The sequence below is a fragment of the Ammospiza caudacuta genome, chromosome 5 (assembly GCF_027887145.1).
Source record: "Ammospiza caudacuta isolate bAmmCau1 chromosome 5, bAmmCau1.pri, whole genome shotgun sequence".
NCBI classification, from domain to species: domain Eukaryota; kingdom Metazoa; phylum Chordata; class Aves; order Passeriformes; family Passerellidae; genus Ammospiza; species Ammospiza caudacuta.
In genome coordinates, this window is record NC_080597.1 from 33,534,472 (window position 1) to 33,547,242 (window position 12,771).

Sequence of the window (12,771 nt, forward strand, 5' to 3'; positions counted from 1 at the left end):
AGTGCCAAAATCACACTGAAAACAGAGCAAGAAATAGCAACAAACCCCTGTGCTGGCCCCGAGGGGGAAATTCAACTCTGGTTATAAATGCTTATGTGGCAGGAGTCCCAAAGGTGACGTTTCTGCAGTGAGGCTGACTCATTTTGCTGTGTCATACTGTGCTTTACTTACCCCCCATCCTGCATGTCCCATGAGGGCTGTGCCAGTGTAGGGGTGACAATGCCTCGTGGTTTGCAGGGAGGGTCAAGGTGTGGTAAGAGCTTTCCTCTCCCAATACCACCTTTTCCATCATAGAGCTGGGGCAGTTTTGGCTGAGCCTAGTCCATGCCTGGCTCCTGTGGCATGAGCCTACTGCTGTTTGGGGACTGCAGTGGCACCCAACTCCTGCAACGCAGCCTGGGGTTTGCCAGTGCATTGCATCAAGATTGGAAGAGAGAGCTATTTCCAAGGTGATAGGAAGAATTCATCACACATGTGAATGAACAGAAAAGGGACAAAAGATTGCGATGTCCATGGCTGTTTAGGTGGTAGAAGTGAAAAAACTTCTGAAAAGAGAGTAGGATTTCAGAGACGGAGCGTTTTTATCCATTTCAGCTAAAAAACTCACAGAAAACATAAATCTGAAGAATTATGACCAGTCATTCAAGAGGTTGATAGAGATTTCAGTATAGTCTTTATGAACCTCTACCTACTAAGGGTTTTATCAGAACCATCAGTGTAAAACTGAGGACAACAGAAGCACAGTATCATTTCACAATACGATTATAAAATCTGGCTCTGTTTTCATGCTTGTTTAGACAAGAGCACTCCTGAAGAATATGCCCTAAGTTACAGTTAACATCGAAATCAAAGCATGTTTAAGATCGTTTAATAATAAACCGAACAACTTTTCCAAAAAATCTTTGTGGCAGTTTTCTTAGCCCCCCACTTGTTCTCAGCCTATAGGCAAAATCCTAACTGCAGCCTTAGTTTCAGTCCCTGCCTGGCCAGCAGAAGACACAGATGTGATATATTTATCTTTCTCTTGGGCTGCTCTGGGGAATCCCAGCAGCACTGGGCACAGCTGCCAGATCTCAGTCAGATCTCACAGAGTGAGCAGAAGCATTTCATCCACCTCACCCAGAGACAATCTGACAAAAGAGTGTGAGTATGTGAGAATGCTGGGGGCTGCTGCTCTGGCAGGTTTGATGCAGGATCCTCACCCAAGGGGCCAGGATGGTCAGCTTGGGACATGGGCCCAGCTTGCTGCCACAGGATTCCTCCCATTGGATGTATTTTTTTCTTGAGATCTTGGCAATTTTGTTGAGAAAGTGATGGGTTTGAAGGTAAATATTGTGAGTGGCTGAAGTGAGGCCACAAGTCCACTTGGCCATGATATAATACTTACCTGGAACACCCTCAGTGTGTGGGCTTGGGATGCAAACAGGGTGGAACAAAGAGCGGTTCCTTCTACCCTGGCAGAAGCAGCTCTAGCTTCATTTTCTGGGGTGGGGAAACCTCTGTCTGCAATCTGTCTGAGCCAAGTCAAAGCAAAGTTCAACTTGACAGAGTCTGGTAGGAGATTTCTGTCCCGTCATCACCGTCTAGCTGCAAAACTCTCCATGATGCTCCTCTCCTTGTGGCAATTCCCCCACCTACCCTTTTCCTAAAAGAGAATGGAATTTGTGCAGGAAAACTCTGGTTTTGTTTGAGCACCAGAAATGCCATGTCAGCCTTTAGGTGAATTCTGAATACACAGGTGGAACTTCTGCTCTAGCAGATGGTGTATTTCCATGAGCTCCCCAGAGAACACCTGTCTGCCTGGGATGGCAAGGGCTGCTCCTCATGGGTAGTATGATCCTGTCTGTCCCTTGTTGGACATTTGTGTGCAACAGGCAACCGTCAGGTTGATACAGATACACTTTCTCTCTTCCCTACTTCTCCCAAATTTATTCAAAAGGTCACTACTCAAATCTCATCAGCAAAAGCCCAGTGCATACCCAGGAAAAGACATGCATGTACAGACAGACCTCCTATCATACCATGCTAAGCAGCTGATCACTTCTTGAGCTGCATTACATGGCAAACCACAAATATGAGCAAACAAATGAGTTTACATAAATAGGAGATCCCTCCTGATCTTCAGTGGACACAAGAAAACTGTTTTTTCCTCTGATCTGTGGCACAGGAGCTTCTCACCCTTTGCCAGTACCTCTGCACATGGAGCCATTGCAGTGCATGCTTGCTCTGCATGCCTCTTACCAGCCAAAGCTTCCCCGTGGCCTGCTTGCAGCAGCGGCAAGTGGCACGCAAGAGGAGAGGCAAGTGTTGTGTAAGCCTGGATAAGTAGGATCTTGCAATTTAGGAATCCAAAGTGGGGAAAGCAAACCCAGAGATACCTCACCTGGGTTCTGCAGTTCTGTTTCAAGGTGAGAGCTGGAGTTCATCCATCTCAGAGACTCCTTGGCCCTCCCTGAATGCAGATTCCTGCAGCTTAGCTAGCTGATCTCTCCAAGCTTCTTCCATAGTTATGAAGGTTGGGATCTTGGGTGGACTAAGATACTCTGCTAAAGCACTTCTGTAGTTAGGCAGGGGAATATTTCCCCCCACTTCCCATGTGGCCAACCCAGTGGCTGTTATAAATTGCTATCATGCTACTGACATCAAAAGATGCTCAAGGTCTTCCAGAGCAACGCTGACAGAAGCCTATTGTACAAGGAATTAAAAAAAGCCCTACTGCACAGCCCCCACACCCTGGACAACAAGCTTTGTATTCTTTCACAAGAACAAGATAGAATATGAGAATTTTCTCATGCATAAATTTGGTTGTCTGGTGCTTTGGGAAAAGAATACCTCTCCATGTGCTGACAGCCACCGGTAGGCATTGGTTCTAAAACTGGCACAGCAGTTGAAGCACAACACAGTTTAAAAGCTATGGTAGAGACTCAGTGTGAATGCTGCCATTTTCCTTTAGGCTAGAATCGTGCCCATTTTCCATGAAAGCTAAAAAAAATAAAACAAGAGAGAGAGAAAAAAAAATACAGTTTTAACAGTTCCAAAAAGGAAATTCTATTAAAAGCAGTTGCCCCTCCCAGCTATTTAGACTGTTTATGCTATCAGGTCTTTGGGACATTGATTTTCTTTTAGTGTGCATTTGTGTTGGACTCCATATAGTGGGTGAATTCTTACAATATAAATCAATTTATAACAGGTGACTGAAAGCATTTTTCCCTCAGTGCAGCAGTCTTTGTCACTGCCTAACATTTTGGAACATGATAAATATTGGGAAAAGGATTTTATAGGATTCAACTAAAGAAAAAGCCCTATGTATTTGCAATGTGAAAGGAAGCGCTGGAAGGTTATAATTTGGCAACAAAAGGCTCTGGAAGGAAGCATGCCCTAGCAACTGTCTTTGTATAGAGAAATCAGTCGCTCGTTTATCTTGCAGAAGGCAACTTTTGTAACACTCTTAGCATTGTGCCCTCCAGTGACTGACGTTGCGACTGGGCTGTCAAGCTAAGAAGGGGAACAGTGTGAAAGTGAACTGGATATAAAGACCCCATGACAAAATGAAAAATGTTATAGGAAGGCCTTGCTGCTTAAATGTGTCAGGAGCCGTGTGAATGCTTAAAGGAGTGAGACGTACTGGCAATTGTGTTTGTGTACTTAGTGATGCTCCATAATGACCCTAGTGGGTATGCCTTACAGCTAGCTATAAGCTGAGGTGAATGAAAAGGGAAGAAAATATGTGCTTTTCCCCCTGTCAATGCAGAGGGATCAGACTCTGAGATTCTGCCTTCAGAAAGGTGCTGAGATGCTGGGGAAATCCTGAAGGCCAGGTATGTCATTTTCCCATCTACCTTGTGTCCCAGCAGAGCTGCTGGGCTGGGTTCTCAGCCCTGTCTCCCAGCTGCTCTGTGCCATGACAGGGTATTTGCATGGCAGACCAGTCTCACAAGTGGCCCTCCTACAGCTCTCACAGACATTAATTTTGTCCAGTGCAGACAGTCTGTTGGCTGTTTTTCACCTGCTGCCACTTCTCCTTGTATTACCCCTTCTTGACCTTTCTCATATTTCTAGCTCTCATAGGATTTCTTTATTAACTAAAAAAAAAATAAATGTCTACCTATGGGCTGCAAGAAAGGGCTTGCTACTATCCACATTTTTTGTTGTTTCCAATGCATAAAAATGTTTGCTGTCATGCTGGAATTACGTAAAAGAAAGAAGATATTTTCTTCAGTGGGATAAAGCTAGGTTGGAGAGACATTTCAATGCAGAGCTGTTTTGGGTGGTAGTAATTGTAATGCTATTTTAAGAGAACAAATACATCAGCCTGAGGCAAGGTTTTTGAATCACTTAGGTCTGACTTTTCATTAAACTTCTGTGAAAAAGGAATATGGAAAAGAAGGTACTAACTAAATGGTTGCACTGAGAAGCAAGCTATTAAGGACTGTGTTTCCCTCTGCTCCCTCAGTTTGACTGCCCCTTTAGCTTCTTCCTTAGTGGGTCTGCACCCCACACTCTACCTGGCTGATAGGGGTTGGGGCCACTATGAGGGGACCTTGGAGAGGCAAAGCTTTCTCAGCCCATTTAAGTAGCAGTGCTGCAAAGTGACACGGCAGTGTCAGAATTGGGAAACCTGCTGCCTTTTCCAAAGCTTACTCCCAAAGACTGGGGTCTGGGTAGCTGCTTCTGATGCAGAAGCGGGGTCAGCCAGGCCATTGCATCTGCCAGGCCTCTGCAGGCGTTCACCCAAACAGGAATCCCACTGAGATTATGGGTGCCCAGCCCTGCAGCAAGCAGGGGCACACAGGTTTGCAGTGTGCATTGCAGGCTGGGCTACTGAACAGCCCTGGCAGGCCCTGCCCAGGTGAGCAGAGGCCATGTGGGATCCACAGAGGGATCTGCACTTGGGAGGGAGCAGCTGATGGAGGCAGGTTGTGATAAACCCTGAGGAAAGGAAACTGCAAGGCAGCACCCTTAGGGTAAGAATGGGGAACAGGTTCCTCCTGGCCCAGCTGGACAGCACCCGCTGAGTCAGGCAGGAGCCCAAGCCCACGGGCCTCTGTGCTGGCCCTGTGCTTGCCTTTGCACAGACAGCAGAATTGTGCTACTCTGTTATTTTTTAAGCTTTCCAGAGAGACCATTTGTTTCCTTTTGCCCAGGTGCATGGCGCCTTTACAAGCAATCTATACCAGGAGTGTCATGCCATGCTGTGCCTCTGAGTCTATCTAGATAAACACCAGCTGCTTGATTTGCATCATCTTCAACTTGGCTCTTTTGCAGCTGTCCTTGCCACAGTGTGAGAGACCACAAGCCTTCCATTGCTGCAACAGTTTTTAATTATGTACAACTTCTTTCCTTAGAGTTCACATACAGATTAATATTAATATATTGGTGCACAGCTATTCAGTGGTTTATTTATTAGCTCTGCATGCCAAATTAATGGTGGCACAGCAGATTCTTGGAATACCCATCCTATTCTGTTTTATTTTCACCCACCGTCCTTTATTTCAGCAATGCAACAATGTTCTATTCTACAGTACCTGGGCTTTCAGAAAATCCAAGCTCTTGTCTTTAGAGCCATGAAAGCTCCTTGGTGAGGCATTTTGCCTTGCTGTCTGCTGGTGTCTTGGGATGCTTAATCCTTTGAGGGTTTCTGCTGAGATGCTGCTGAGTTTCAGATGAGTTTTTGGATTATTAATGCTGAGCAACCTCTGGATGATTGATTGAGTCCCCACTGATTCTTTGTGTGGCTTTGGCAAGGAGCAAACTGAATTTGGAGGGTGAGACTACAGGCTGTGGGCATAGAAAGGGGGAGCACACATCCCCACAGTAATCACAAGTGTCCTCATGTCTGAGACAATTTCAATTGCAATTCTGCTCCCATGTCCTTCTCACTTTGGCATCATGATTGCAAAAGCACCAAAGGACCCTCTGGTTTTGACCATGGCACCCTCTGACTCCTTACAGTCACCTTCCCTTCTTGATCATGTGTGTCCTGGGTCTGGTGGGTCCCTCTACCCTTACAGCTGGGACAGTCCTGTGAGGAAGGGTTTCTGGAGGATGTCTCTGGACACAGATGTGGTTCAGGCTAGTATGTCTAGCCCTAACCACTCAATGGCCAAGGGTCTTGCAAGAAGCTCCTACCAAAAGTGGCATCAAAGAGTTAGGACACCATCAAAACCACCAGAAGATGACCAGTATAAATTCAGTCATCTTCTGTTTCCATGCAGGTTTTAAATATGTGTGAAGAGATTCTGTGACATTGGTTTGTGTGTGCACCTTGCCTAAAAAATATGAGACAGAAATTTATTGGCGAGTGGTAATTTAGGAAAGCTTGAAGAACATTTTGTTGGTTGTAGCAAAAATGAAAATATGAAAACACAAAACACACTTTGAGAACTAAATATACCCTCCACAAGTTTGTTGTTTCTTTTCTATGTTTACTTCTCATTCTTTTCAGACATCAGCACACATTTAAGCTTATATCAATACAGTAAACCAGGCAGACCAAGTAGTATCTGCAGTGAAACCAACTAGTTCCTGTGATGAGGCCAGATAGCACAGAAAACAATGTTAGCTTAGTATTTTCACTTTAGCTTAGATGCTTGTGCATTCTGACTCCATCCATACCTATCCATTGCTTATAAAGCACAGCTGCTGTTTGTATTTTTTGATGATCTGACATTTTAATGGGACAGGAATGAATTCAAGAAGTTTTTGAAAGATCTTGCTATTTTCATTTCTGCTTAAAACTCTTGGAAAGACTTTTCAGGTCAGTTTTGAAATTTTATCTGTACTGGTTACATTTGACTTCTGTAAGATAGCAACTGAAGTAAATTAATTCATCTATTCAAATTAATAAATCAGAAAGTTACCATAAGCCAGGAATGTGTGTGGTGTGTGTGTGTGCACCTGTGTAATAAGCAGGAGCTGTTTACAACATGTTCAAGGTCCTCTTCTGTTTTGTTTACTCTTCAGGCTTTTCACAGGAACCTTTTTGTGTGGCAGTCTCAACAGCAAGTGACGCAGTTAGGGACAGCACACTTGTAAAACCAAAGTTAAACTCTGTGGAAGGCAGCATTTTCCAGTAGCAGTTAAAGCCATGCCCAGCTCCAGGCTGGATCACCAGGTGCCCCAGCCACCCTGTGCTCCCCTCAATGCCAAAAGCAGCAGCAGCTGGTGCAGCTCCGTTGGTTTTATGGCCAGCTTGTGGCATGAGCACAGGGCCACGCTGGCAGCACAGACTGGGGCCCCTGGCTCCATCACGAGCAGCAGGAGAAGCTGAACTCTGCATTTAAAAGCAAAATGTGGAGCAGAGTAAAGCTGCAAACACAGGCACATATCAAAATAGCTACAGTAGGCAGCTACCTGCTATGCTCCATGGGAAAAGGCAGGGCCTTCATTCTTGCCAGCAGAGCTATGCTGCTGCAGAGCTTGGTCTTGTTGCATCCAGGCACTGCCGGCTGCTCGTGCCCTCTGGCCACATCCTGTTTTCTTTGCATTTGCCAAAGGGGTGAGTAATGCCAGGGACTGACAGGGCAGCTGGCACCAAGTGTGCTGTGCTGGCTTTTCATCTCCAATTACCCCCTTACACTGGGCTGTCTAGCTGTTAAATTATCTGTCATGAACATGTCCGAGTATAGTCAGTCACGGGCCTTGTGCTGTCCTTGATTCTTCCTTTGTGGGGCAAAAATTCTGCCTAGGATGAGTAGATATTTATGTTTCAGGGGGCTGATTTTCCTTTTTCTCGTACTTATTTTTGCTGGAGATAGCTGGGCACACAGAGCTGAGTGCTGAGATTGTAGGTGCTATTCCTGCAACACTGCAAAGGTGTATTCATGTTTATGAGAGAGAAAAAGAGAAAGGTTTTACAGTGTTTCCCAAGGGTGCTTTGAATCCCGGCATTTTTTTAAATTTCTCCTGGAAATTCATGCTGCATCTGGAAATGGCTAAAGATGCTTTTAGATCTCAAAAAAATAAAAATAAAAAAAAAGTAATATACCATGAGTAATTAATTAGCAAAGTAATTACCAAAAGTAATATGTCATGGTATACAATACCATGACATGCAGATCTACACAGACTAACCTAACTGAAAGTGTAACTAGAGAATATTTGCCCCTGGCTGAACTGGACACTATGCTATATCCCTCCTTCTAGTCAATGCAACAGCATGGAGCTGGCATGCTATTTCCTGTGTGTGGGCATTGCTTGAGCCCCAGAGACTCTGGCCTTTGCTGTGGGTGACCCTTGCTCTCTTTCCCCTACCAGGTCCATGGGAAATGCATGTGCAAGCACAACACCGCAGGGCCCCACTGCCAGCACTGCGCCCCGCTGTACAACGACCAGCCTTGGCAGGCTGCTGATGGCAAGACCGGAGCCCCCAGGGAGTGTCAGTGTAAGTAGCCAGTCAGGAATGGTGTCTCCAGATCCTTGCCAGAGTGAAATGGTTCCTCCATGCGTGCCTTTCTCCTGTGTGTCCAAGAGCAGCACATCCTGAGGTGGTGGGGAGGTGTTTTCCAAGAAGCTCAGTAGTGAAGAGGCACTGCCACACCCCTGCCCAGCACCCACTGTGTGTGTGTGGCCAGGACAGCCCTGTTTGCACAGCCCCTCACTTGGCAATCCTCACAAGACCGCCATGTCTGTTGGTTTGGCCTTTCTCTGGGACCCAAGTGCATCTCCTGGGGATAAGGTCTGCTGTGGGCAGTCTGCAGCCTGCCAGGGTACCTTGGCTGACAAGGGGCCAGATTTGTCCTCTCCATGGACACCCTGACAAACACCTTTGCAGGAGGTATGACTTTCTGCTGCTGGGTGTGGGCTCTGCTCACCCCTGGGCACTAAGGGCAGGATCAGCCATGGGCTCTGGAGGTTTGTAGATCAGTTCTGCAGTGCCAGGGGGGATGCTTAGGGAGAGTGCTGCAAGCAGGGGAATGCAGAGGTCATGGAGCCATCTGCTTCAATAAGAGCAGCAGTCTAGGCAGAAGGGTGCTGAGGACTCCCCACACCACCCCAGGAAGGCTTGCAGGCCTACTGAGTGCCATCCTGCCCTGGCTACAATGCTATCCATACATAAGCAACCATCAGCCTGCCAGTGTGGGCTATGGTCGTGCTCACTGCAGTGTGGATGATCCCTGAGGGAATGACAGTGAATTCCTACTCACACCAGCAGCATTTGATGAGCAGGCATTGGAATAAGTCTCACTTGACCCTTGACTTCAGTCGTGTGGGCATGCAGACTTCCTCCACTGCCAGCACAGGGTAAGGAGGATGCTTGTACTCTCTCACACACCTGTCCTCCACCTGCCTCTTTCCTCCCTCAGCTATGGAGGAATATCCTGACAGCACCCTCATGGCAAATGTTGTATAGGGCAGTGCTGATTTCTAAAGCTGGGAGGGAAGGATCCTTCCTCAGCAGGACCAGTAAATGTGGGTCTCTCTGTTCTGGCCTGACCACCTGTGGCTGTCCTGGTACTGGAAAACCTGTATTGGAAATAAAAGAATTTTTAAAAATCCTTTTTCTTAAATGTTATCTCCAGAGGTTGGGAAATGTAGATGAAAATGTAGTGCTACTTCATGCATTTGAATGAATAACGGGTTCATAGGTCAAGTCCCCATTCCAAAACATGGTTTGAGTTTTTGTGTCTCTTTTCTATAAACCAGTATCTTTCACTGCCTTAATGAGTTTTTCTGTTCCCTCTGGCTTTGCCTCAGCGTGCAAGTGCAATGGGCACGCCGACACTTGTCACTTTGACATGGCTGCGTGGCTGGCGTCGGGCAATCGCAGCGGCGGCATCTGTGACAACTGCCAGCACAACACGGAAGGGCAGCACTGCCAGCGCTGCAAGCTGGGCTTCTACCGCGACCTCAGGAGGCCCTTCTCTGCCCCAGACGCCTGCAAACGTAAGTCAGCAGCCACGTGCTACTGAGGGGCTTCTCAGGGGGGAAAGTGTCAAACCAAAGGTGAGATCTTCTTCCCCCTCCTTGGAGCAGTCTTCTTGCTTCACTTGAATCCTCTTTGATACTACTTGCAAAAAGCAGCGTGGGTGAAAGTCTGTAGATGCTGTTGACAAATCTGTCCCGAGGATCCCTGTAGCCTGAGGGCAGGGGAAGAGAGATTATTAATTTACTTTCTCCTATTGCTATTTTTGGAGAGGAAAAGCTGCATCTTGTTTTCACGTTCTCCTTGTTTGGTGGTTGTTGCAACCTCAGAACGGGGTTCCTCAGCCAGCAGGGGTGCAACTGATAAATAGCATCGCCCACCAGTTCGTGTTCCCAGCAGCAGCAGGTGGGTATGGAAGGACAGACAGGAACACTGTTCTGTTAACTGATATTCCAGAAGGTGGGACACTGAGGACGCAAGACTAAAAGCAATGACTCAGGCACATGTGAAATTAAATCTTTCCCAAGCAAAGAAGCAATCCAAAAGCCACACTCCCCAAGGACCACTGTGAGGATGGTGACTCACCATGAGGCACTCCAGATCCCCAAATTATGCTGAGAACATTTTACTGGTCAGCTAAATCCAGGGTGCAGGCATGCCCTCCTCTCTGAGCCTACAGCCACCCACTGGCTTCACCACATTTCTCCTTGCTGACTCACTTACTATGAGGGGGGACCTTCACAAGTGACAGAAAGAAATCCAACTGACACCCTGCCTGTGTCTTTTGAGGAGACACTGAGCACGTCTCTCTCCTCTCAAGGAGAAGTACCTGCATGTAAAGGAAGAGGGAACCCTCCTGCAATGAGGAGCTGCACCCCAGGCTGGGAGGATGTGTGAGGTTTCAGTTGTTCATTGAGGTCTGGTGGGGAACAGCTGCCTTTGTCCTGCTCCCTTGCTGCATATAATCCTCATGAGATTCCTGGCAGTCTGTTGCAGAGGTCCTCCTCCTCTCCACCTTTCACTCATTGCAAGGAGGGGCAGCAACAGCTGAACTGCCTGTTTTACAGCCCTAGTTCTCTTTATGGAAATGGAATTGACCACAGTTCATTGCTTGTGTAAATAATTACTTCACTGCTGTAGTATGTACACAATGATTTTTTTAAACAGTGAATTTAATGACTTAAAAAAGTTTCATTACCTACTTGTATACATCAAAGTTCTAAGTCTCCTCTGTAATATCAGATACTTTCCCTCCTTAATTATAGCCAGAACTTAGGCAATCAACTTTTGTTTTGGAGTCTCATTAGGAAAAAAAACAGGCTTAAGTGTTGTATTTACACACAGAGCAGAGGCTATGTGTGTTTTTCTAACTTGTGGATTCATCCTTGCTGATTAAAAAAGAAAAAAGAGTATTAATTGACTGCTGGTAGATAATGCAGGACAGAAGACTGAAATAAATGTTGCATGGGACCTTCAAGCTATGAAGCATCATTGTACTGTGCTTCTGGTATCTTTGCTGGGGTTGTAATTCCTGATATTCTTTACAAGCCAGCTCCCATCAGGGGAGATTGTGCACTTTTCTGAGGCATGTGAAGCTTTGGCCCTGAGCTGAGTGTGGTTTTCTGGCCATCTAAAGACACCACCCTTTACTTTGGAAGCAGTAAAAGTGGCTCTGCCTCCTTTGTCACCTCGTTCAGTCCATTAAGGGAGGGGAGTTCATGAGGGACTCATTGCAGGCTTGTCCTTGTGCCAGACTGCCCAGTCCATAATCTGTGGCTGTTTGCAGGGTCCAAGAAGAAGTCAAATAGCACCTCCTGGGCTGGCCAGCACTGAGTGGCTTTTCCTTCCTTGCAAAGCCAGATGGGAACAAGAGGTCTCAGGACATATTGCTGCAAAGCAGCCCCAGCTCAGAGGGAAGGCTGCCAACCCTGTGCACGTTGTTGATGAAGTCAGGCAGTACATCACATCATTAACTATGTGTTAGCCAAATTCCAGGGTTCTTGATTAAAAAGTTTCTCCCCACCTTTATGAGCCAGAGGAAGCTGTGGATGTTAGATGATTAATGGGTATTTTTGTTGACATATGCCAGTGCTCGGTTCTCTTGGCTTTCTGCATTCATCTCTGAATCTCTGGCCCATGGCATTCCAATTTCCACATTAAAAAAAAAAAAGCCTCCATTACTCTTTAATGCAACAATCCAGCTTTATGGACCACTAGACACTCATGAACTCTGGTATTTAAAAGCCAAAGATAACATATACTTAACAAGAACTGAAAGGTGCTCTTGAGTATAGTGAGAAAAAGTTTACATTTATTTACCTTCTTCATTAAGTAGCTCTACTTCATCACTTTTTTTTTTTCTGCATTTATGAATTGCAGAGCATGATAGTCCTTCAAGTGTCTGAGGAAGACAACTTTTCCTAGCACAAACTGAATTCCACAAATATAGGAATTATCTGAATGCTTTCTTTTCAGAGACCCTGTTACTACAAACTCCCAGATGATTTTTCTCTGGGCTTTTCAAACCCTCACAAAAGCACTCCTCCCTAAGACCCCTTCACCTCTTCACTTCTGGTCTCCTGCTGCCAGGAATGCTCCCTGCACCCAGAGACTCAGCATCTCACAGGGGAGATGGCAGCTGCAGGGCCATAGAAAATGACTAATGACTGTTAAATTAAATTATATAAGATCAATTACAGCCTATGCCTGGAACATTTCCAAGCACCATGCCATGGTCTGCAGTAACAAGGGATGTGCGTGGAGCCCTATTATTCTTTCGTGGGAAGGCCATGGCACTGCCTGCTTGTTTCTGGCTCGAGACACCATTATTGTTCAACCATTGAAAATTTAAAAATACCTAGGTCTAAGTAAATAAAGGAGTTGTTAAGCCATAATCTTTAAGGATA

At 46.0% G+C, this 12,771-nt stretch overlaps 1 protein-coding gene across 1 annotated transcript in view; it reads left to right on the top strand.

Annotated features, from left to right (window-relative positions):
* The window catches only part of NTN4 (netrin 4), a 47,041-nt gene that overhangs the window by 21,679 nt on the left and 12,591 nt on the right, over positions 1 to 12,771 (top strand). Inside the window, exons 4-5 of the mRNA XM_058804870.1 lie at positions 8,257 to 8,383; positions 9,697 to 9,885. Coding sequence (XP_058660853.1) covers positions 8,257 to 8,383; positions 9,697 to 9,885 — 316 coding nt within the window. The remainder of the gene's footprint in view (positions 1 to 8,256; positions 8,384 to 9,696; positions 9,886 to 12,771) is intronic.